Source organism: Zonotrichia leucophrys, chromosome Z (assembly GCF_028769735.1).
Source record: "Zonotrichia leucophrys gambelii isolate GWCS_2022_RI chromosome Z, RI_Zleu_2.0, whole genome shotgun sequence".
Taxonomy (NCBI): Eukaryota; Metazoa; Chordata; class Aves; order Passeriformes; family Passerellidae; genus Zonotrichia; species Zonotrichia leucophrys.
Window position 1 is genome coordinate 63,575,163 of NC_088200.1, and position 26,942 is coordinate 63,602,104.

The 26,942-nt window shown below is 39.1% G+C and overlaps 1 protein-coding gene across 3 annotated transcripts in view; it reads right to left on the minus strand.

Annotated features, from left to right (window-relative positions):
- The window catches only part of SUSD1 (sushi domain containing 1), a 53,606-nt gene that overhangs the window by 19,831 nt on the left and 6,833 nt on the right, over positions 1–26,942 (minus strand). For 2 of the 3 annotated variants that reach the window (XM_064735158.1, XM_064735156.1), the window contains exons 3-12: positions 19,599–19,730; positions 17,931–18,086; positions 17,128–17,280; positions 15,625–15,801; positions 13,548–13,727; positions 11,418–11,597; positions 5,858–5,952; positions 4,075–4,264; positions 3,000–3,094; positions 1,750–1,936 (exon numbers count right to left, since the gene is read on the minus strand). In XM_064735158.1, the coding sequence (XP_064591228.1) occupies positions 1,750–1,936; positions 3,000–3,094; positions 4,075–4,264; positions 5,858–5,952; positions 11,418–11,597; positions 13,548–13,727; positions 15,625–15,801; positions 17,128–17,280; positions 17,931–18,086; positions 19,599–19,730 (1,545 nt within the window). Of the gene's footprint in view, positions 1–1,749; positions 1,937–2,999; positions 3,095–4,074; positions 4,265–5,857; positions 5,953–11,417; positions 11,598–13,547; positions 13,728–15,624; positions 15,802–17,127; positions 17,281–17,930; positions 18,087–19,598; positions 19,731–21,527; positions 21,668–26,942 lie in introns of those variants that run through there. The other variant, XM_064735157.1, reaches the window with a different exon arrangement.

Sequence of the window (26,942 nt, forward strand, 5' to 3'; positions counted from 1 at the left end):
AATAGTTTAAATTATAGTTTTTATATAAATTAGGCTGCTTGCATAGGTAATACAATTCCAAGACATAAGACACATAAGTCAAAACAGCACTGCCAGAAGAATTATTTCAGCTGGATCCTTTTCTTAGATGAGATAACAACACAACTAATCCTATTTAAATTTCATTATTTGGCACGTTTTTCCACAAGATAATTTTTGACTTTTTAATTTTCTGCAGTTTCTGGAAAAACTTAAAAAAATACATACTTTTATGTTTTTTCCGTAGAAGTCAGAAAATAAGAAATGTTTTCACACCAAGTTTTTGATAAAGACTCCTAATATGATAGAGCAACACCCATCTTTTATTGCCTATTGAGTAAGATAACTATCAGGTATAAATGGGTTTGTGTAGTAAAATCTCCTTTCAAAATGGAAATAATCAAACTTTTACACAAAGACCTTTCCTGGGGCTATGCATATGCATTTGTTAAGCACTAGCTCAGCAGAGAGAAAAATATGCCAGCTGCCAAGACACAAATACCATTTCACACAGCACCTGCTGCAAAGTGTTCTCTAGGGCTCTGCTGAGTAAGTGACCTGATGCAATCCTGCAGAATTCAGGAAATACCACATGACGACAGAGTAAAAAGCCTTTTCTTTTCTCTGAGTATGTATTCAAAAATTACCACTATCAACAAAATTCTGAGATATTTTACCAGCTTTTTAAACAAAGACACATGTACTCATGGGCACTACTTTTGAGTGACAATTAGGGAACTAGTGAAAAGGAATTACCAAATCATTACTGTAATTTCATTTAAAAAAAAAAGAAACAAATAGGTCCTTGTATATCTTAAACAGCAGCTTTAAGAAACAAGAGATGTTTTACCTTTCATGAAGCTTAAAACCATCAGGTTTACTATTGAAAATGCATCAAAACTATCAATTTCAAAATGCAAATCTCCACCTCTTCCTAAGCAGTCAGAAGAGAATTGATTCCATCTAGTGGCTGAACAGTTACAGACACTCAGAGAGCTTTCATGTTCCTTACCTATTATATATAATTTGTGTCCCTGACAGGAAGAGAGACACCATCATCAAACACTGCACTGCATTTCATCTAATACAGAGATTCTGACAGTACAGGGATGGTGAAAACTGTTCTAAACAAATCAAGACCCATAAGATGTTTCTCATCACAGCATTTTAGTGACATACATCTTGCTAAATTGGGAACCTGAGGCTCTTCCTTCAGAAGCTAATTTGCTCAAATGTCTTTTATGTTTTGTACTCTGCCAATTAGAGGCAAAAGTATCTGCATGAGGTACTTGCAGATTCCTGTACTCTAGTGTGGATTCTTGCAGACTTCAGTGGTATCTGTTTCTGTTGTCACAAATACCAACACAAAGTGCATCTGAGATATTAACTCCACTGCGGGGAGAAGTTTTTCTTAAAAAAAAGCCTTAGCCTCTGAAAGGATGAGGAATTTAACTCAGCTGTACTAGATACTAGTCTTGTGGCCAACCCACCAAACTATCTTTTCCCTGATGTCTCAAAATGACACATTAACATCTACACCTCAATTTTTCTCCCCCTTCTGGCTCTGAACTCTACAAAACTCATGAAAACAAACAATGGACAGTTTTAAGCATGGAAAGAATACTTTGGGAACCCACCATACAACACTGAGATCAACAATGCAGATTCACTCGAGTCTCTTACGCCCACTAGGTGCTTTTGTAATGATACAAAATAAATGGCAAGACCTACCTGTAATTTGTGTTGTCATAGAAACAAGCAGTGAAAAATTCAAAGCTACCATGGAAATATTAATAGAGTAATTGGTGCCTGGTTGCAAGTCTAAACAAACTTCAGGAACTTGCTTGTGTGTGGAAAGTTCGAAGGTCATTTCATGAAAGAAGTTCTTCTGATACCAGCGCTGGCCTTGCACATGAAACTGTAACCAAACAATCACAGCATGAAAATTGAAATGTTATAATACAATACATGCAATCAGCCATCTCATGCTCTTAATTAGAAGAAACAGCAGAAGAGAGCACTGTTTATGATGTGTCAAAACTGTAGGCATTGATAGTTACTCAAATTTTAATCCTTCCAAAAGTTGATTCGTCTTGATCAGATCTGATATTTTCCTGGTTCTTTCACTTCTCTTTTTTTATTAATTTCCCCAAGACCATATTTCCTGCTGACATAGAGGCTTCCACTAACGGCTCACTTTTATTGAAGTATGCCCTCCTGGTGAATTTAAAAAGTAAGCTCATGTGAGCACCTCTCCAGTAACACCCTGAGGATCAAGACAAAATCAAGTTATTTTGACCCATGTCAAAATGCCAGCTACATTCTGGGATCTGTCTACAGACACCTATATTTCCAGTGAAATTTAGGCTCATAGGTTCTTTTTTTTGTTTCAGTAGGATTTCCTGTTTTATTGTTGATGACTGAAATGATCATGAAGTCAATAACTTAAAGCCTCCCCTGATCAAATGATTTTTCTGAAATGAAAACAAAAATGCTTGCTGGATATGAATTGTGCATTAATTTTCCTTCAAATAGATCCTATGCCGTCAGATAATCTCTTACTGTCTCCTGGCACAGAGAAACTTGAGACAACAGCAGGTGGTCAGGAGTCCTGGCAGAAGTGGTTCATGTACAAATTCCCCATGTACTGGGATAGGGGAAGACTGAAGGCATACCGCAAGGCAAAGAGAACTGACTCAGTGGAACTGGAATAGAGTCGTGTGAGTTGTTTGCCTGAACATGGCAAAATTAAAAGTACAGATAAGGAGAGTAAATTAAGAGTTAAGTGTGGGAAAAATTATCAAGAAACAGGGGACTACAAGAGAGCATGGTGTTTCTTTGACTGCTATGCAAGATTATTCTTTGGGGTTTTACAAGACATTATTATGATAAGGAACACTGCAAGCAGTGAGTGTTTGAAAAATTAGGTTTTTGATTGATAAAAATTGCTCTCTAGATTCAAAATACAAATTGTCACTTACTGAGTATTTGTCTTCCACATCAGTTCCCCTGACATTTCTCCTCCATTTCAAGCAGGTATCATTAAAAATTAATACATTATTGAAAGCTTCCTTTACTGTAAAGACAATTAAAAAAGAGATCAACTTAGAAAACTCTACCTCCTTCAGCTTAATTGAATATGAGCAGCTGAGAAGAAAAATTTTTTTAAAGTTTTAAATTTCATTCTTTTCTGAGACAGAGGGGTTGGCTATAATTTCTTTTTGAATGAACAAACAGGATAAGTAAAGCATGATCTTTTTATACAGAAATCAGTTTTTGGGGAAACCCAAGCATGCTACTTAGGAAATCTAACACATTATTTACTTGTCCAGGCCTAGAAGGTTATAATGACAGAAAGATCAAGAGTTCAGGCCTCCTGATTTAAATAAAATTATCACAGAACAATTTGTCATAGTTGATGCCCTTTGGGAAAAAGCATGTGAGCAAAAGCATTTTTGTGGATTCCAAAAGCAATTATTTCTCAAGGTCTGTCTCACCAGAATTAGTATATCAGAAGACAAGCCTAAAGTCTCTATGACTAAAACACTACAGAAATCCACTGTTAGAACATGACTTCTGTACAGCTACTGATAACTGCCAGAGCCCTGTTAATCACTGCTAAACACAGGAGCATTGTCTGTAATGCTCATACCACTTCGATTAGCATCACACAGCCAAGCAACAGGGAACTCTACTACAGAGAGAGAATCATATTTCAAGGCAAAAAATAGAAACCAGTAGGCATTGTACCATGGACCAAAATTCTGTACCAATCTTGCCTCAGTCAGAAGGCAAGTCCTGAAAAAGCAAATTTGCAGAATCTTTCAGAAGGGCACTTTCTGGTCTCCTTGCTCATAGAGTCACTGGCCAAGTGAGCAGAAAGAAAAACATCTTGGAAAAAAGAGGATGTTGACAGTGGCTACATGCATGTAGCCAGCATAAAGAATTATGAAGTCTAGGAAACAGCTCCTTTTCCTGTCTCTTAGACTCAAATCAGTGAACTCTGCAGCACAGTAAGTTCTTTTATAAGCACATAGAATACAAAACACAACCTACCCTTTGTCTGAATTGCTACTGTAACTGAGACGGTGATGTTTGCAGAAGAAATGGTAGTTATATTCACTATGTAGTTACTTCCAGAGTCCAGATCTAAACACACCTTTGGATTATCTTCACTTGTACTGATGTTAAATATCACATCTTCTGAGAATATCTTCTCATCCAATCTTTGGCCCAGTATATGAAACTATTGAAACAAAGACAGTAATGCAATTTGTTGTGACTCTCCAAAATTCAGAATACTAGCTTACTTCGTCCTATTGGTTCTTAAAGGGAACACAGGATTACATCTGGTTTAGAGAATCAGTTCAAGGAAAATATATATTTTGACTAGCTATGGAATGTCTTAACAAACTAGATCTTTAGTTCTTCTGTCTGTTAAAATTATTAATATTATTTCATATATTTCTACAAGAGATAGAAGGAATCTATAATGGAATCTAATCCAATCTATTAGGAACCTAATCTACTGCGGACCCTACAAAGACCTCCAACTGAAATAGTAATGTGTATGCAAATATTGTTTCTTGTTTACAGCATACAGATAGAAAGTACATCTACTTGTTACTTTCTTTCCCTTTTGCTAGTTATTCCCCCGTGCCCCACAGAAGCAATAGTAAGACAAAACGCTAAAAAACAGTAGACAAGCTTGTCTAAGACTGTCCCAGCATAGTGAAAAAGAAATCTGTTGCTTGTATGACATGAAGGGACAGACAAAGTTCACCTTCTCTGGCTATTCTGAAGTGTCTTTCCGACGACAGAATTCAGGAAAAGCATGTGAAGAGAGCACATTATACCAGAGACCCACAGCTTGCCAGTTACCATTGGCTACATAAAAAATAGTTTCGACCTGTTAGGGAAACTGGGAAGCTGTGTTTTCCATCTCAGCAGTGCTCAATAAAAGTACACAAACTAAAAATACTTTGGTTATAACATAGGAGGAGAAAGATGGGTTGTTTTCAAAAATTATTACCTAACCTTGAAATGTTTTCCACATCAATGTACTTACCCTGGACACCCTAAATAATCCTTTTTATTTTTTTCCTTACTTATAGATACTAAAAAAAAGGGAAAAAACCAAAACCAAATAACACAAACACAAACAAAACCCCCTTTCTTGGGATGTTATTGTGAAATCATGGAAAGTCTTATCATGTTGTTTTGGCTTTCAATAACACTGACCAAATTTTTGTTTCTGGAAATTTATGCCTTAAGCTTTATTCTTATGCTCATGTAGATTTTAAAAAAGAAAAAAAAGTCCTTACAAAAGTTGTTTTCAATTTCCAAGAAAAATGGTTCTAAAATGTTCAGATATACATTAGTTGAAACTTTTGAGCAAGGCACAGTATTTTGATATACCTTGCATTTTTAAAACATGTTATATCCAGTATCTGCAAGTGAGACACAGTTCAGTTGAGATGCTTGTCAAAGACAGGGACAGAGCCCAAGTGCTGCACTGTTTTCTGTGGCAACGTGAGCTTGAGCTCTTCAACGGAACTTCATTAAAACATAAACTTATGCAGTAACCTCTTAAAGATTCAAACAGGCATTTAAGTGATTTACGGGAATGACACCCTCAACCCTGAGTTTTTTCACCTACCTTTAGGACAGGAATTTTCTTCTTTCTTAACACAGCTAGTGACCTCCAGGAGGTCCACTGGGAAGATTGAGACAAACTGCCTCACCAACAAAACCCACAACACAAATATCCAATGCTGAATCAGCAGATATAACCACAACAAAGTTACTCCCAATCTCAAATACTTCCATTATTACTTACTGTGTATGTTTCCTGCACTCCCATTCTTCCGCTTTTCCTTTGCCACCTCACACATGTTTCATTGAAAATGGATAAATTACTAAATAATTCCTCCTCTGTGACCAAAAGCATGAACACAGAAAGAAAATAATTACTTCTCATGCATAGCTTATATTTGGAGCAATTGCTTATTTCTTACTTTTTCTGTGGTTTGGTATTTTTTTTTGCTTTGTTTTTTTTGTCCAAACAGGAAAAAGCCAAAGAAGGTAAGCACATGTTAGGCAGAAAGCTTTCTCTTAACTGTGTTGGCTCCTAAACTTAAAATAACAGGCTAACTGAAGAAGCATGTCCTGAGCTAAAGCCTGTGAACTCTTTAAACATACAGCCAGCATTACATAAACTGACCCAAGGAACTTTTAAGAAAGCTTATGTGTTAGACTGGAACAGAATTTATTTGTAGCTAAATCAAAGTTTTGGTTCATTATTGACTCGAGTTGCTTTTTAAAAGGTCTTGGCATTTTTTTCTTGTTGTAGAATAAACAAAATTAAATTACACAGCAGAAAACTTTTCCAAACAAACACTAGATTAAAACAATGGAGCCCACAGAACCAAGCATGTAGGAAATACAGCTCTAGCTACCAGAGATACATCCCTCAACACACAGCTGTTAATTTGTACAGCAGGTTTTCTCAGAGACAAAGCACAGCTAGAAGGTCAGCTCATCCACACTTTTTCAGCAGGTCTCTCACTGCTGTCATTAGACACAGTGCAGTTGCTCTTACACTATGAGATAACGTTCTCACATAGCTAAGAGCTAAGCTCCTTCTGGTCACAACTCAGATCGACAGCGAGCATACCTACTCCTTTCCTTCACCAGCCTTCAAATTTTCATTCCTTTCTCCCACCACCATATTCTCTTGTTACATTCACTATGTGGCCAAGGTCATACAAACCCAACCTCATATAGAATCTAAGCCGAAAAACACTTACTAGCTGCTGAAAAATTTGAAAGGTATTTATAGAACAGCATTGGTAGATACTTCAGGGAATATTCACAAAATAGTTAGTGAATTGTTCTGACATTAAAGCAAGCACAGGTCAGGGCACTCTTCCCTTGCATATAAACTTCATTACCATCTCACAGGGCATGTGGATATCAAGCTGGCACTAAAATAAATCAGGATATTAAGAGTTTCTATCATTTCTAGCATTCCATACTTAGGCAGATATTTACAACTACAATGTAACAAATGTTAATGTATTTTGCAGCAGTTGGTTTTTTTTATTATTAGAACTGCCATAAAACTGTTTTCTAACATTATCTCCCTCTCCATATATTCAACAAATACATGCCTCATTCACTAGACCAGTTCATCTCCCAACTAATTTTAACTCCCCCATTCCACATTCATTGTATTTGGAAGTGCTGTTGAAAGCTTTCATGTTTCCAGGACAGAAGAAAGGGATTAATCTGTGTGTCCTCTAAAACAACTTTCTTATAAATAGCTGTGTGATTGACTATATTTAAGAGCTGCTTATTGCTATTGTTGTCTGTTTTGCAGTACTGCCCCAAACTCCGCAGTCTAAGCAGGCTGTTTTGGTACAGTCTGCTTCTGTACCAAAACAAAGCAAAAGATTATGTTCAGTTGTTGCATTCTTTAAACAAGACACAGTTTTTTTAAAAGAGTGGATAGCAAGAAGGACACGGAGACAGAGGGAAAATGTTTCCATATCCATGAGATCTGAATTAAAATGCATAACAAAGAGGCAGGAGGGAAGAAGAGAGGGAGGAGTAATCTACAAGACTTCTTGGCAAGAAAATCTGCAACTTGACTTATGAATGTATATAATACAGCTTTAAAAAAAGGAAAATAAAGCAGAAAACAACAAAAGGGATTGCACTGGATATTTAGGCAAGGAAAGAAATCTTTACAGTGACCTCCTTGGAAGAAGGCAGGACTAGTAGTGGGTTTTTGGGTTTTTTTTCTGTAAATACATCGACTTTTTTTGTTATACTTTCTGAACTTTGAGGACAACTCCACGGGGCAATGACCATAAATTCACAGAATAGCTAGCAGATCTTTTCTCGAAAGTTTCCACTTTAAATGGATGTGAATGAAAGAGCAGGAAAACCTCTGCAGAGCAATTACCACAAGAAAGTCTACAGCTTTCTGAGGAGACTGATTTTTCTCCTTTACTCTTATTGATCACACAATCTTTGTTTGGACAACCAAATATAAAGAAAGGGCCTGGTTTAACATTAATCCCAGCAGCATAAACAGAGTCTCCAATAAACAGCACAAAGATTTCTCTGAAAAAAACATTCTGCAACTAGAGGGAGACAGGTTTCTTGAAACATTCATTCTACTCTGAAATATAACAGTGGCAGTGACTTATAGAGATTGGGAACTCACTTTGTGAAACACACAGTAGCAGACAGTAGCATCCAGGTCTTAAATGTATCTGATTTTGATCAACAGCTTGTACTTAAACTCACAAATAAACTGGGAGAGCAAAGACCCTGCATTTGCCTGTATCTCAGCACTGTAAGTTTAAACTTATGATTAACCAAGGCAAGTGAAGTTCACTGCTACCCCACTGATCTTCAGGTTACCTTCACGACCTTTTCCCATCCCAAAAGAAAGTGTCCTAGAAACAACATGCAAATAAATACCTGGAGAACCAGAGGTGAAAGGTGAAAAGTCCTTCAGGAGTCAGAGAGAAAGGCAGATTTAGGAGAGGACAGAGAGATGCAAATAGCACCTGGCTGTTGGCAGCCAGGAAAGACAGGCGTTTACTAACACAACACAAATGGTAGAATGCAGAAAAAAGCAAAGTATTTCAACAGCACCAGTGAATGATGGAGAGGGAGAAATTACATCAAGAAATTCAAAGATACCAGCTTTTTTACCAGAAAGCAGACAGAATCAGCTCCACTCTGACATTTATCCTCAAGTAGCTAAAAGAGAATCCACACATGCAAGTTTATTTCCAGAGTTCTTGCTACCTATCCCCATGCATAGAAGCAATTTAGTGGAAAGAAAAAACCCAGGTATTAGATTTCTTTGTATATTTTTGCCTGTTCAATTCTGTATCAATATCTTTGCCCTGAACTCCTGAGGAGAAAGGAGTCTGTGCCCAAACAACCCCATAGCTCAATTCTGTAAGTGGTGAACAATGTTGCAAATGCCATCTGCTACTAACCAAACATATTTTTGCAATTAAATAAATTAAAATATCTCAAAGACAGGTGCCAAGAGAGTGGTGCCAGACTCTTTTCAGTGGTTCCCAGAGACAGAAAGATGAGCAATGTCCATAAACTAAAACACAAGAAGGTTCACCTGAACACAAGGGAAAACTTCTTTACACTGAGGGCGGCAGAGCACTGGAAGGGGCTGCTCAGGGAAGCATGAAGACATTCCAAACCCACTTGTTCCTGTGTCACCTGCTCAAGGCGACCCTGCCCTAGCAGGGAGATTGGACTGGATGATATCCAGAGGCCCTTCCAACAATAACGGTTCTGAGATTCTGGGAAACCAAGCACTTCTACTCCACAGGGAAAGAAGTTCTGTGAGGACCAGATGTGTAGGCTCACACGATGAGCACACTAGGCAACAGGTATTTTAATTGCTGGTCTGTTCTCAGCACTTCAATCACCTCATTTCATGTGGATAAATGAGAGGTTGGTAAAAATTCCAATCCAGCTTACTACTGCCTAACCTTACTGATGGCTTAATCCAATCAGCATCACAAATAAAATTAACTTTGTAATTAAAAAGTTAAATTAATTAAATGTAAAATTAATATTTTTTAGCATTTAAACTAGCTACTTAGAAAACTACTATTACACACACACACACACACACACACACACATATATTTACCATGTATCCAAACAGACAGTGCACCAAACAATGCAAATAATATGCATCCATAGCAATCACTTTTTAAGAAATGAAGAAATTAATTGTCAAAGAGAATTTCTTGCAGATGTTCTCTCTCTTAACTGCCTCATTTCTAATGGAATTTTTCAGGCAGGATAAAAGACAATTGGTTTTCCAATGCCTATCATGGATTAGTTTGGAATGGAACATACTTTCTTTCATCTTAATGGGTGTTGCTGTTACATGCCATTAAGAACATGTAAATGTCAAAGGCATTCCTGCACAAGCAGAAATTTTATTTAATTTTAAAGCAATTTGTTAACTCTAGTGAATATGAAAAATGTAGAAGTCAAGAAGACAGAATATTTGTAACAATTTCCTGTTGATTATTTTTTTTTAAAGAAGTCTAGACTAGTTAGGCAATTTTTGTAACTCTTCTTTGCCGCTCTATTTGACAATAACTGACTTTTCTGGCTCTCTGATCCAGCAGCTAGGGCTGGAATCTGGCAAAGCTCTTGCTGAAATCCATGGTAATCCTGTGAGTGCAGTCTGCAAGTTCGGGCCCTTCAAAACTACACAGCGCTCAAGACAACTCTTGGCACTTCAAAGACTGACAGACCTGACTAACTTAGTCACTTTACACAATGCTGGCTTCAAAATCAATTCACAAAAACAGTCATGTGAGTTTCCTGAATGAAATATGAATCATGACTTCTAACAACAGCAGTTCCATTTTCACTTGGACACTTTAACAGCTGAGAGAACTGCTTTTCTGCATACTCGTTTTACTTGGTATCACATGTTTTACATTCACCATAGATGCTCAAGAGGTCAAGTGAGGGAAGAGAGGCCTCATGCAGTAACTTTGTACAAAGTTAAGTGGCAACAGGCAATGACACATTTCTAGTCATTTTGAAAACCATGAAAATGTTTCAAAGCTAAATGAACACTATCTTCTGCAAAAGACATCACTGCTAGAGATAGAAAGTGATAGACTACTCCTTTTTAGGACACAGGAGAACATTAATGAGCACAACAGTAACAGTCCAAAACATCTGCTTGTTGTTGCTGTTAATAAAATGTCAGTACATCCTGTTTCCAAGCACACAGTATGACAACACCTTTATTACACATTTCCCTTGTCAGAACTCACTCTTTAATAAGAAAATAATTCTGAAATGAAATTCAGAAAACTAGATGTAGGCTGGAAAGGCAACCATGAACAAATTTTGCTTTGATCATTACAAGAAAACAAAAAACAAAACAAACAATGAGGGAGAGAGAGAGATAAAGAGCTTCAAATTAAATTGCCAGTATTTTCACTGGAGTGCATTTTACAGTATTAGAGTAACATGAAAATATTGTTAAATGCCTTCTGCCCCTCTGGTGACACTCCATGGGCTTCTGAAGCTGAAGGCAATGTGTGAGGCAACAAAACTCCAGTAGCATTAGTCAATTTCTGCTTGAGAAAAAAGCAAGACAGCTACAGAAGATCTGTGGCATCCAGTAGAAGTTGCTGTATTGTAAACACTCTCTTCTGTGACCTCTCCATCCAAAAGTACCACCACATTCCCTACATCATAAATCAGAAAGGAGTTTCTTGCCCTCATTCTTCGTCCGGCTCCTAACTTCAGAAGAGGAGTGACAAACTAATTAAATTGCAATTTAAATAGCAACTTTGTATGGTAATACTTACCTTGACACACGTATGTAATATTCTCCCATGACTGATCTATTGTGCATTCTGAAAAATTCCTGTCTCCATTGAAATAATAGCCTTCTTTGCAGTGGTAGTACACTCTGCTCCTCAGAGTGGTAGAGTTGTCCCAGGTCATTGTCGTGTGTGGAATCAGCAAAGGTTTGCCACAGTCTACTTCTAGAACAGAGAAAAGCAGGAAAACAAAACACTTAAATGAAAACAGGCAAGACATATTGAAGTCCTAAAGATGGAGGGATGAACTGTCCCAGCTTTGTTCTTTCCACTTCTTAGAGATTCCTAGAAGTCAGGGAGGTCATCAGACCCCAAAATTTTGTGGTTGGAGACCTTCTAGCAGGCTGAGATATTTATCCTACAAGATGACCCATAAAATAAAAGAAAGTGTCTTGATTAGAAATGGAGAGCAAGGATCTTTAAGCAAATTTTTGTGAACAAGTCTATCTTCCCACAACACACTCTTAACCTCCACAAGCTATTTATTCCCTTATTTTACCTACCATTTGTAACAGTAGATATTAAAAAGCACACTTGGTCCTAGGATTATCATGAAAGAACAGCATCAAGAAGGTTATGTTCCTTTGTCAGTGGATTTAATTCAAATTTTGAAAAGAGATGCTGCTATAGACAAGATGAATGAGCAATTCTGGGGGAAAATTTGATAGATTATGCAAACCACTTCACAGATAATTAGAAAGCTGGGATAATGAATTAATAATTTAATTCATTTGCTCAGGTTTTGGGGGCTGAATAATAGAACAGGGAAGAAAAATAATAAAAAGTGAAGATCAAATAGATGGAACAGTATTATTTAGGGTAAAATCTGCTTTTCAATTCACAATGAACGTTATGCCTCAATAAAAGATTCTACACCCCTTCAGTTATAAGAAGCAAATACTGCAAGAATTAAAATCTTACCCTCATTAAAGCTCATATGGAGCAAAAAAGTTCTTTTAAAACCTTTCAATAATTTTAAGTGATTCTGAAACTCTATTAAAACAAAAGGAAAGCAAAGAAGTAAAAACCAAAGCTTATAGAAACATGATCTGTACAACATTTAAAGGAACATTTAAACTTATGTATTTCAATGGATAATACATCCACCATCATGACTATCTTCCTTTTCATACACCAATGAGTATGAATCTATCTACTATAAATCATGAGAATAAGCCTTGGAATAACTAATGCTCATGGAAGCATGTGCTTAACTCATGGAAGGACAGTATGTGATGAGACAGAAAAATTCCTCCTGTTCCAGCTACCTGCCCACGGCCAATCTATAAGCAGACTGAAATGCAGAAGCACATTCTTGTGTAACATTGCAAACCTTCTCCCCAGACTCATGACACAGAATAAGAATATTAAAGGCCATTCTAAAAGTGGAGAGTGGTTATAACATACGCATGGAGCACTAAAAAATTACTACATTTGATTGCAATAAACTGAAAGCTTGATCCAGTATCAAGCTGAAAAGATATTGCTTAACCAACAAGTGGAAAAGTGAAGCTGTGAAAACTGACTAAAGAGTGTAATTATTCTAAGGTCTCCTAATGAAGAATATGAGCCCAGATTAAAAAAAAACAAACCTGAAGAGTTTTTTTTTAAATGTATCATTGTGTTCCATCTTATTGAGGAACTGTTTAGACTACATTCCTCCAAATCATGGCACTGTAAGAGGCCTGACTCATCTCAAAAGGCAACAGCATGTATGAGCAATCATAATTTGCAACTGGAAACTGTCCAAATACAGGAATTTTGAAGGTATGTTAATAACTAATAGCAGTTTGATTTCTGATAGTGGCTTCAACTGCCATCAGAAAAGTAGAGTGGATATTGAACTGGAAAAACATCAGCAATTTAGGCTGCATTTTCATCTCACGGTAATTCCATTGGGATTATGTTCTTGGAATGTTAACTTTCAACAATTTATTGCAACCTCATTAGCAACACAAAAAGAACCACCCTGTTAAACATATGGATTTTGTTTTGTGACCACTTTCTATGCCAGAAGACTGTGTAAACTGAATGTCCAAAGAGGATGACTGATATTTATTACAGTGACTTAAACAGTACCTATGCTAAACAAACCAGAAGGCAGGCTTCATTTACCTTTGCAGACCAAATCAGGGCCATCCCACTGTCCTCTGGCATTGCAGACTGCAGTGCCACTGCCACCTGCCATCAGGTACCCATGATCACAATCATAGGTGACTTCACTTCTGTATGTGGTCCCATTCACGGATGTTGGACATGCATTCGACACAAAAGGTGGAGCCCCACAGTCCACACCTGAGGATATGAAGCAGGAGGAAGACAGACCCGTTAGTCAACCAGCAGGAGCAATGACAGCTGTACTCACATAACTATTTCTCCATCTTTACCAGCCAACCCTTTTCTCCTGTAGTAGTGCAATATTTCCTCAGGTCCTCTGCAATATTCCCACTATGACTGACAGTGCTGTAGCTACTCCAAACTTCTGCTTCCAAATAAAAGGATGCTTTTCTGTCCTTCTCTCAGAATAGCATGCTAAATCTGTGACTCCCTCCTCAGTCTAGCTAATAGTATACAGAAAAATCCTGGTTTTCTTCTGAATCTTTAGACTCTCCTGCTTTTACAAACCTGATTACATTGGGTGAGGTGGTTCTTTACCATTCACAATGAGCAACACTCAAAGGAAGGCCAATGAGCAGAAACTGCCTTGAGAAAGCAAAACTTTTAAAAGTATACAAAAACTGTAAAAATGCAAAACCACAGAAAAGGTTACAACATACTATATAAAAGTTTCCTGTTAAGGCAAGAGTCTACATAATGCTTAAACAAAGAAGTCAAGTAGCACACACACACACACACACACAGAACTTGTTAAAGGTACATTTACTAGTTACAAAAAAAATCAGTCTTTGCTGGTTTTAGAAAGAGAAGTCCTAATTGAAAAGGGCTTGGAATATAAGGAGGAAATAAGTTTGAAATTTCAGACTTTTGGCTGTTTCTTGGTGTATCATCTATGTTATTTCAATTAACCATAAAAGAGATGCTGAGAAAGTCTGACCTGACCTACTGTTTGATTGTAGAAATTTAAAAAAATCACATGAAAAAGCAACTTCTGAAAAACGTTAACAAAAAAAAAAATATCAACAACTCGCAAGAATTACATTCCACAATCTTTCTCTAGGAACCTCTTAAGACTCTGGGCACTCCCTTCTTGTTTTCAAATTCATTGTCCTTTGTTTTTTGGGGGTGTGAAAGTGTTACTTGCATTTTTTTAAAATTGTTTTTTCTTTCTTATGAATTTCTAGTGATAGATAATATTTTGCTTTTCCCAGCCATACTGTTTTAGCACCCTTATTTTAATTCACTTCTCATAAATGTTACATTTCTATCCATTCTGGGAGAAAAAAAAAAAAAAAAAAAGAGACGGAGAAAGGGAAAGAATTGGAAACAAGGAGGACTGTTTCAGAGAAAGAATGAACTCTCCTCACTAAGTGACAATTTCCAGGATGACAATTCCCCCCTACACAATTGCTATCACAGTGTGTCTTCTGTTAGCTAGCACTTCAAGTATCATGTAACTACACAAAGCCTTTCTAACTACTCATGGGAACACAAAAAGAATCCTGCACCCATAAGTAGTAATATTGCCAGAGAATGGATGATTAGAACACCAAAGCAAGTACATGTTTTAAAGACAGTCATAGGAAACTTCACTCTTCAGAGATGTGGAAGTGTTTGCTCATGCACAAATGTTCTTAAAATTATGAAGACTACCCAGAGATGAGGAGTGCTATGATGCCCTCTTTTGCACCTACAGCAAACCTTCAGACAAAAGTTCACAAGGTGTCAGGAAAATTGATGCCTTCATAAGAGGTCAGTGACACCTTTCAACTCTGGGGCCTTTCCCATAAAATGCTAAAGAAATCTAGTTGTTTTCTAGGCCTCAGCTCACAGGCAGGAGGACACACTGCAGTGTCTGTAAAAATGCAGAGACTAGCATAAAAAATGTTACTACACTAAAGAAATAGGCAAACAATAACATTTCCTTTAATTTTCTTATTTTTCTGCAAATAACCAGATCTTGAAAAAACATTTCCTTCAGATTGTGGAAATAGTCTACTATCTTCACAAACACACTCCCCATGCATGAACCCCCTTAATGAAGAATTTAAGAAAGATGTAAGACTCTTTTCACCTTTACAGCTTAAAGAGGCAGGTTCCCAAGTTTCATTTGCAGTGCAGTACGAGAACTTTCCTTCATTGCTGTAAAACCCTTCTTGACACTCATAATGAACTGCACTTCCTGGTAGCAAGCTGTAGTTCCCCACAATGTAGCCATGCTTCATTTCAGGAGGGGAACCACATCCGATTTCTGCAAAGAGACTGGGTTGAAAGATCTCACAGTACATAAATCACAACATTGACTCTTTAAAATCAGCTAAACTAGATAGTCACATCCCAAAATACACCTGATCTGATGAGTCTAAGGGCTTACCAAAGAGGTAGAATAATAGATTTGAAGAATTGTCCTGGCCACAACTGGAGGAACACAGGAAAGCAGTTATTGAGCTACACTTTTACTAACATACAGCTGGAGCCATTCACAACACCAAAGATGAGACACTGCACTGTGATGGTGCTTTGCATGGGCCATCTCGTTACAGCCATGGCTGAATGATACTTCAACATCAACAGGAAAATTTCAGGCCCCAAAGCACAGCTTTATTCCCCTGTGCATGGGAAAAGTGAAGGACTCTGCAGCAGATAAATTGAAATGTTCTGCCCCTCAAATCCTTCATCTCATTGAAACAGCCTGCATACAAAAGCTCCACTCCTCAGCACATCTGCTTGGACAGGGCTCCCTTGTGCAACTCTGCAAGAAACACAATCGGTACAGACACTCTACTTCACCACAGAATATGGAGAGGCCAGTCAGTGAGATAAGAAGCAGAATTATCAGCAGTTCTGGCAAACCAAGCGGAGCACTCCAGTCAGAAAAAGTGAGCAATTACAGGCTGTGAGATGTGCTGAAGGTTCTGGCAATAATTCAGGAATAAAAGCTGAGTATAATCTAGGCAGCTCCTTCCACCTGGGATGCCTGTGTTCACTATATACTCAGATATCCACAGCTTACACTGCTAGCAGTTTGCATCTGTGAAAACTGACACTAAAGACACACTTTCAAATTGGAAACGTGATTCTGTTTTTTTTTTTGTTATGGCAACATAACCTGAATTGTTTATTTATGCAGGAGGCACAGTACGTAATAAATAGCTAAATTGTTATTTTATTATTCCTGTTCCCTAGGCTTTTTTCATTCATCCAACCTCTCTTATCAGCTATTCAGTCTCTCTTCTCTTCCCCTTTATGGGGTGTGATTACATAAACAACTGGATTACAACACATTTCCTTTCTACTCAGAAACTAACTACATTACTTTCATAACATCATCAAGCTTCTCTGACCCTGCACATCTAAAGCACTGCTGAGAACCTGTAGGAATATCTGGTGTTTACTCTGGGATCCTGACATCACTGGAACAAACTGAATACAAGAAGGGAAAAAAAAAACAACCTATGGCAAGCAAAGTCCAGAGAAAGGGTTTCTGCCTGGAGAAGCACAGGCCAGAACAGGCTCTACACTATGGTGCAACACGTGATTTTATCTGCTAGCAAAAGGAGCATCCAAAGACTCTCACCTTTGCATGAAACTATGTCTCCATCTTGACGAAAAGAACGTTCTCCAGTTTCTAATTTATAACCATCATTGCAGTAACACATATAGCTTCCTTCAGTATTCACACATCTTGCATTGTGACCACACAGCCCAGACTCCTCACATTCATCAATATCTAAAAATCCAGAAAAAAGTAAATGCACTTCATAATAGGGGGTTTTGTTTTAATTAATTAATAAAGGGCCCAAGCTTAACTCTTCCTTGAAGAGTTCTACACAGCTTCTCACAGCTCTTCTAGGAAAACAAAGGAGCTTATCTTTGTCTCATCTTCGAGTATCTGGAAAGAGGACTGTTGCAATTTTGTCACTAGCTATCTTTAGAATTACTGCGGGTTTACTTGACAAATAGTTTCCAATGTTATATGCTGTTCAAACAATTCCAGAAAAATCCTGTATCTGGACATCTCTTAGTTGGTTATAACAGTTCATCACTAACAAGAAGCTGGTTAATATTCTACACTAAACACAACAGTTTAGTGCAATGTGGGAAATTTTAAGTATCATCCTATTTCGTTAATCAAGCTGCTGCTGCTTCTTCTGAAAATACCATTGTTTGAATGAGATTGCAAAGTGATGATTTGTAACACAACAGAGTTCAAAATGGAACTATTTCATATCTGTTAGGAACTTGGATGTCAAACAAACACATTAACAACAGCAGTTCTCTGATACAGTGTCAGAAAATAAGTCCTACAGTGATAGGAAAGAAAAAAAAAAATTGTGCAGTTCTGGATTTGTCAAGCTCAGGATTCTTTGTGATATCCACCTGTACAGTTTGTGCCATCATTGGGAATAAATGTCTTGTTGTTGTTGGAGGCTCGGTATCCATCAAGGCAAACGCAGTAAAAACTTCCATGTGTATTATGGCACAGGGTATGATTTCCACAGATCTTGCTGGCTCCAATCTGGCATTCATCTTTATCTGTCAGTACATTCAAAAAACACCAGAGAGAAATTAAGAAAAATTGGGTGACTTCCCTTCCTCACTCATGCTCCAGTAACCAGACTTCTCCTTACTGATTTCCTTTATAAATTATTTGGGATGGAAACACTGCTAGTAAGCTGGAGAACAACAGAAACTTTTGTCCCTGGGTGAAAATGTGAATGCAGTTTTGTGACACAGCTTAAGTTATCTAAGAACTCTGAAACCAGAGGGTGCTACTCTATCCTTCCACTCTTCCTTATGGTGTACATTCCATACAGCACTTCATGGAACACCTGAGTGGGGGCAATCCCAATCCCCCTACAGTCTGGGTAGAGCATGGATCAGGAGCAGCCTTGCTGAGGACTGGGGGGTGCTGGTGGGTGAGAGGCTGGGCATGACCCAGCCAGGAGCACTCCCAGCCCAGAGAGCCAAACGTGCCCTGGGCTGCATCCAGAGCAGCGTGGGCAGCAGGGCAGGGAGGGGATTCTGCCCCTCTGCTCTGCTCTGGGAGAGCCCACCTGGAACCTGTATGCAGCTCTGAGGTGCCCATTGCCCAGCTGGGGCAAGTCCAATGGAGTCCATGAAGATACCCTTGGGCTGGAGCACCTCTTCCACAAGAAAAAGCTGAAGGGGTTGAGGGTTGCTCAGTCGAGAACAGAGAAGGTCTGAGGAGCCCTTATTACGGCCTTCCAGTACCTAAAGACTACTTTCAAGAAAGATGGGGAGGCACTTTGGACAACATCCTGTAGTTCTAGGACAAAGGAAAACTGCTTTAAATTGAAAGAGGATGGATTTAGATTTGGCACTATGAAGAAATCCATCATTGTAAGGGTAGTGAGGCACTGGAAAAGGTTGTCAGAGAAGTTGTGGATGCCCCAATGCTCCATCCCTGAAAGTGGTCAAGGCCAGCTTGAACAGAGCTCTGAGCAACTTGGGACTTGTGGAAGCTGTCCCTGGTCACAGCAAAGGGGTTGGAACTGTGTAATTTTTAACATCCCTTCCAACCTGAAGCATTCCATAGTTCTATGGCTTTCCTACAACGAGATACCTGAACTCTGTGCAGGATCCAGCAGCTTTCAGTGCTTTGTGAAAGAAGGGTAAGAGACAGGGAGAAGATCATCATTGGTGAAGGGCCACCCCCTTCAAGCACTGGTAAGCTATTACAGACACTAAGACACAGTGTTTGACATTTTCCTTTGATTCACATATTGATATGAGATAGTCTTACAAGGACATTATCAGCCTGGTATGTTGTTCATTAAAATGTTGCTAATGTTGCCATGAGTAAAATTAGTTACACTAAATTACAGTAACAAAATGCTAAACAGCACTTCTGAATATGTACAAGCCTTTTGGTGAGGAAAAACAATCCAAATATATTTCATGGGAGATTCTTCCAGGAAATGACAAAGTTTTTAGCACACTTTGAAGAATTCATTAAAATTACTTGAGAAGGAGCATTTTAGGAAGTTACAGAGTTTCTTTCCATTTTAGATGCAGGTAGCTTACCTTGACAATGGGTTCTTCCATTGCCTACAAATCCATAATTGCAGATACAAATACTTTTTCCTCCACTTTGCTGACATGTTGCATGAACGTGGCAAGTTGCACAGACATCGGGAATGGATCTGTTCACAATTACTTTAAGGACAAAAAGCCACAATTACCTTTCTTGAAATACCCAACAAGTGGCATGGTAGGATAACCAGCACAGAATTGAAAGTGAAGATAAAATTCAGATTAAAACACATAGAATAGACGACTACCTCCTCCCACCGCATTTTGGAACTTGGAGGAAAACCACAGCTATTGTATTAAAAGACTAAAGATTAAAAATAAACAGAGAGGATTAAACAAATAACTACACTGAACATTTTTGTCCATCCTTCTCTTCTCTGAGAAAAGAACAAAGAAAAGAGTTTTTCAGGTTTCAGAAAGAAGGTATATCGTAAGTAGCTCTATCCAACATTACTAATTTTTTCTCCATGTGCATTTGTTTATCTTTTGTCTTTATTTCTGTTTCCTCTGTTTTGTTGTGCTTTTTTCTATTATTTAGGCATAGACATTTGGGATAGTTAGCAATCTGTTTGTATCATGTGTCAATATGGTAAAAATGTTATTAATAAAAATGTTGCTAATGTTGCCAGGAGTAAAATTGCTCACACTAAAGTAATTTTATAAATTAATTTATATTAAAAGTGGTTGAGAAGTATACAACCTAATTTACTATAATTTGACATGGCTGTAAATATACATGAAATTAGAATAAATTTTTTTTCTTTGCATTCATACTTTCAGGGCATAATGTTCATTTTCCTCCATTTTTTAATTAGCTCTTTTTGTTATCACACATACCTTCACCTTCCAAATGACGAATGTCAGAAAGGATAGAGTTAATGTAGACAAAGCATTTGTATGCTGATGCCTTTTTACATTTAAAAATAATGAACTAATACTGCACAAGCTGATGTCTGATGTTGCTTGACATAGAAGTATGGAATTTTTTACTTTTCTAAGATAGCTGAAATTGATAAGAATACTAACATCACTGCATATTTAGCATCTCTGACAAATTTTGACTACTCTACAATGTCTAAATACATAACCAGAACTGGAAGGAGAAGGAAGATGAACACTAGTATTATTTTATGCATCAAATTTATCACTGTGATAAAGCTGCCTTTCCATGCAGGGGTTCAGGTTTTTATGGGTGTCTCAAGGCTGTGGGAAGCGTCATAGATTCCTATTCCTAATTATACATGCTTTTATATACTTGAGTATGTGCGTGTGTTTCTGATAAGAGCAGAAAAGAAAAACTGTCAGCATGCAATGGCAGCCTACGTAGGTCAGAAAATTAAATGTACAAACAGCCACAGAGAGAACTTTCTTGTGATACCTCAATCTTCTAATAAGACATGGGAGTATCCTCCCCAGATTGCTGGTTCAGGAGATACAAAAACGTGTTTCCACCCCCCTCCCCCCCGCCTCCCCTTACTACTGCAGCTGAAATTTTATTACTTTTTTGTCCTTCACAACACACAATTTATGATGCCAGCACTACAGTCCTCTCACTGCTTTGGTCCTACCCATGCGCTCTCTCAGGCTCCCGCTGTGGCAAGGCCCTCTCAGCCCGGCAGGACACGAGGTCGCTGCCACCACCGCGGTCAGCAGGTGTCGAGGAGACCGCCCAGACAGCGCACAGGACAGCACCCACCACGGCCACCTCCGCCACCAACGCCACGGGTACCATCACCACCACCAAGGGATGCTCCGCCACCATCAACCACCATGGGATATACTCGGGCATGCATACCAGCATGGGCTGCGCCCAAGGAATGCTCCGCCACCCCCACCAAGGACACCCATCAAGGCGGGCACCTGAGGTGGGGCAGGGCTGGCCCCGCTCCGGCTGACACTGTCCCCCCCGGCCGCACTCACCCCGCGCCGCGCCCCGCGGCAGCGCCGGCAGCAGCAGCGGCAGCAGCAGCAGCAGCGGCCCCGGGGCCCGGCCGCCCCCTGCGCTCATGTCCCCAACGCCGCCGCGCCCCTCGGAGCCTCCGCATCGCCCCTGGGGCGGACGGGGGACGGGAGCCGGGGGCAGGGCAGAGCCGGGGGCAGGGCCCGCGGCCCCGGGCGGAGGGCGGCTGCCGCTGCCTCCCGGCGGGCGGGACGCCCTTATCGGCGCCGCCGGGCCCTCGGCACCCCCGGGGCTTTCACCCTCAGCGAGGCCCCTTTCCTCCCCCGGCTCTGCCCGCAAAACCCTCTCTTTTTCTTCCCTTTTTCTCTTATTTTCCTTTTTTTTTTCTTTTTCTTCGCTTCCCTGGCACAACCCCTTTCCTTCCCCGGGACACCGCCTCTGCCCCGGCCAGGCAGGTGGCAAGGCTGATAAGGGCTGCTGCTGCCCATAGCCCGCCGGCGGGGGGAGAAACGGATGGTAGGATTATTTATGATTCCCGGGAAAGGCGGCCGGATAGACACACCTGTTTGTACGTGGGAGCTGTGCCGCCTCCCGCCAGCCGCCGGCGAACGGGACCGCGCCGCAGCGCCGGGCCGGGGGCGCTCGGTGGCCGCCAGGGGAGGCGCCGCAGCTGCCGCCCGGCACGGAGCCGGCGCATCAGTCCTACGAGGTGCGGAGCTGGTGCAGCCGTACATGGCCGGCCCTTACTGCTTGAAATAAAGTAAAACTTTCTCACAGCAGGCCTCAGACGCCGCTGACGTTAATCCCCGAACCTCGTGTTCAGGCAGGACCAGGAGTGCTGCCTGAAGAGTTTTCTACTGTAGAAAAGTAGTAATAACCCTAGCGCTCAGAGTCGTCATTCGTGTCCGTGAGCCTGCACTTTAGAAAGCTGCATAAACTTAATCTACAAATACAGTTGCCCAGTTACCACAACAGAGGAGTGCCAAGGTGAGGAATCGGGGAAGCTTAACACAAAAGTCGAATTTGGCGTATTTGATAACTCCAATGAGATTCCTGAAGTTTTGCTCATGTGCAATGGTGTCTTTTCATTAGTGCCTTGGAATGCTAATTCAGCCCAGTCCTCCATCACCACTGCATTTAAGTGACATAACCTGATCTTTTCCTGCTTCATTATAACAAACACCAAATTATCGCGGTCTGATTTCAAGGGACGCAAAACCCACCTTCATTGAATCATCAGCTTTATTGATTTATTTACGTAAGCTGCTCTCTTCCAGTTTTGGGGATTTTGGGTTTTGGTGGGCTTTGTTTGTTTGTGGGCTTTTGTTTGTTTTGGCATTTTGTTTGTTTGCTGTTTTGTGGTTTTTAAATTACTGTTCTGCCTACTTAAGCATGTATACACTTTAAATCAGCTTCTGCTATGCTTATACATCTTGACCAGATTTTTCAGCAGCAGCCCGTTACATACAAGTATCCTGCTTTTGGAAGAACACACTACAGATGTCATTACTGCATATTTCTCCCTTAAACTTACTGAAATTGGAAGCATGCATTCTCAGTGGTCATAAGTAGCTTATCATTATAGGGAATGGTTCAGAGAGCTATTGTTTGGCACAACATATTTAAATGGTTTGGAAATTACAATTTTCCACTTCCTTGGCAGCCCACTGGGTAGCAGACCTACTAATCACTGCAATTTCTACTATTCTTTTCATAAAAAGTAGTTGAAGCAACTTTTTATAATTTTAAACACCTCATGCAGCAATCAGGAAAATACTTTTGGCATAAAGCCTAGTGAAATGCATCATATTTATAAAGAGAACAAATTAAAAATTTTAATAGAAATATTCTTTAAAGAAAGTACCAAAGATGTGTATCAGCTGAAAAAAGTACAGTAGCTAGACTGGAACTGATCTCCTTGTTATGTCCCTGTCTATGGTGTCTCAAACACACAATTAATTGCTGTTTAAGATATACTTCAGAACCAAATAATTAAACTACATACAAAGGCTACTTTAAATTCAATGCATGGCAATAAGAAGTAAGTGTCAAAAGATGTTTAGAGGTCATTTGTTCTGTTTTCTGCTCTACAACAAGGTCAATAATATGGTTCCTGACTTGTCTAACTTGCTCTTTATGCTGACAGTGATGTAGAATTCACAGTGTTCTCAAACAATCTCTTCCATTACTTCAGGTTTGAATCCACTGGTGAGATTCATCACAGATCACTTCTGCCCTGAGGTCACCTGCCCAAACCCTAGTTAATTGGTACAAAAAGATAATTAAAGACTTGGGAGGGTAAGACTAGTGTCCCAACACGCTCATCCTTAACATCTTCAGCAAATCTTGCTTGTTTCATGTAAAATTTCTTTATTGAAAACACAGACTAATATCTACTTATATTTTCTGTTTTGGATAGGATCAAAATTTTAATATTTTCCTTGTCAAACTTAAAGAAAGCCTAGTTTTTAATTAGTGTTTTCTTCACCCCTAACGTTAAATTCGCCAGAAGATGTATGTACCAGTATTTGCTTCAATTGTTCTCTGTGAAAAGGGTTGTGATGGTCAAAGTAATTCAATTCATCCAGAGATGCCTGGAAGTTTGCTGTGCATTTTTAGCTTGCAAGTGTCTAAATGCAGACAGTTGAAAATCAGAAGGGCAAGCTGGATTAAACATCTCCTCAGCCATATGTATTTGTTCTGTCTCCTTTGCAGACAATGCATATCACCATGTTATCTAAATCTCTTTATTTTTTCTCCTAAGGATTTTTGGCATAGGCTACACTGCTTATTTTGACACATGAAGACAAAGTATTTTATATTAATAGCTCTTTCACCAAATACATTTTTAAAAACTCCACAGCAAACATCTTCAGCTAGAGTGAATAAACGTATTTCATCCTTGTTAACAGATCACTCAGCGATTCATGGTGCAGCTGCATTCTTGAACAGTTTTCTGTCAAGTGCTTCTTTCCAAATGGCAATAAAAAGAGTAACTACAGCTTGATGGAAGATTCCTTCTATCTGAATTCTGTCTCGCTTGCTTATTTACAATTAATCAAATTAATAACTAGTTTCTGGTTACTCAGCTCCCAGAATAACAAACACAAATTTTTGAAAATAACTCAAAATATTCAGAAATAACTGAAAAGATTGGCTGATCCTCTTCAGTTTTTATTGAAAATGCTTCAGTAAATACTGAGCAGAAGTAAAGAAGTATCTTGTTTGATTTTTTTTTTAAAGGAAATATTATCACTCAAGTTGTTTGAGGTATTTCTGTCTGTACTCTCAGGGTGCCTATGCCACTGTCTCAACTCCTAGCAGATGAAGTTCAAGATGAAAAGTAAATGAGATTTCTGAAAAAGCATTGGACACCTGAATTTGAACCTTAAATATTGAATGTTACAACTGAATGAACAATTTGCCTAGAGGATACGTCTTGGACGTGACATATGTCAGAGCATGCCCTGTACATCTCATAACAAGGGCACAGTTGGTGATAAAGCCTGCTGACAGTTACTGCTAATCAGCAAAGCAGCTCTCCAGAGCAAAACTCTGCTATCTGTGGGTTTTAGCATAGGAGACCAAACTAGGCTTTGCCACAAACCCACTGGGAGCTTTGATAAGATAACCCCTCTCTCCCTCTCTTCACTTCTCCCTCCCACTTGGATGTGTAACTGGGATGGTATTCCTACATAAGTGTGTATGGTGCAACATAACCTCTGGTAGAAGCTTTCATGCCACAGCACCCTGCCCCCGTTTTTAGAAGTTTTTAAGCCACAAGCACTTAGTGTATATTGCTTTATGGGGCCATGTCCTGGTGTTGTCAGATCTTGGAATATCATCCAAGAATACTGCTGATAGCCATTGTTTCTGATTGTTTCATGCTGTGTCATTATTTTGAGGGTTTTGCTGACTGAAGACCATAGTTGGGAGGAAAGAGGCAGAGAGGCACAAAGGACAAGTTCAGAAAGGAACAGTAACAGCACTTCCTTCATACATTTAAAAAATAATAATAAATAAAAAGTAATGTTGTGATTTTTCCAGCTCCAAGTAGATGAACAGACATCTTTTTCTTTCAGATCCTAAAATATCTGCTAAAATCTGCCAATAAAACTTGGCAAAAAGATTCATGCTTTCTTCTCTACCAGGCTCCCCAAGCTCACCCACAGAGGTGTTGGCCTTTCTATTGAAGCTGCATAGAACTTAATAACAGCTTGTCAATAAGGCAAAAATTAATTACAATATCTTTGATAGGTACAGGAAAAAACCCAAATCCCACTGACTACACAATTATCCTTGTATTTTTCTTCTCTCAATATCAGCTTTGCTGTATTTATGGGCAAGATGAGTCTTAAAGTGAGTCTAGAAACATTAGATGGAAAATACAGCAACTCTCAAATTATATTATCTATGAAAATAAATGCCGTATTTGTGTCGTGTGAGTTCCTGGCCATCCTGCCTGAACATGTTCCTGTGAACCTGCTTTAGCAGGGAAGTTGAACCAGATGATCTCCAAAGGTCCCTCCAATCCCAACCATTCTGTGGTTCTGTGACCAGAAAAAATAAACCAAACCACTCTGAAGCTGCTCAGGCAGTTGGGGATTCTTTTGCCATGGTTTCCTTCTCCATGGACCAATTGTATTTTGTCACCAGGCAATCTCAGATTTGCATCAACACTGTGTAGTGGGAAAGAAAAGGGAAACTAGTAACCAAACATTTCATAGTAAATACCTCAGTCTTACTCTCTGAGTTGTTATGTAAGCAATTAAACTTTTACATGCTGTTCATCAAGTTCAAAGTAGCTGTTTTTATCTCAATTAGAAAGTACCTTAAAATACTGTATATTTACACCCTGGGAATACAAAGCTAGCAGAATGAGTTGGATTTTAGATTCATAAAATTAGGCATTCATTTGCATAAAAAAAGGAGAATGCTTTTGTTTTATTACAAAACCAGCACAAGCCCTGTTCTTTGATCTTGGAATATTAAACTAGGTGTTTAAACTCTGTTATTTCTACATTTACTGGCAATCAGAGGAGAAATACACCCTGGGTGAGGGCATTTCTGTGTTGTCATAAATTGTAATAAAAACTTAAGATTAGCATTTCTGTGGCCACTTAATCTTTTTATTTTCTTTTTCATTCAAATTCCAAAGCTGAAAGCCCTATTCATCTTCAAATAATACTTGCAAGAAATCAAGTTTGTCTTACAATCACAGAACCACAGAATGAGAAAGATTAGAAGGGAGCACTGGAGGTAGCCCAGGCCAACCTCCCTGCTCATGCAGGGTTATCTGAGAGCACATAGCACAGGATTCCATCCAGATGGTTCTTCAATATCTCAATTGAGGGAAACTCCATGAACTCTCTGGGCAACCTATTCCAGTGCACTGTGACTCACACTGTAAAGAAATTTTTCCTTATATTCAGGTG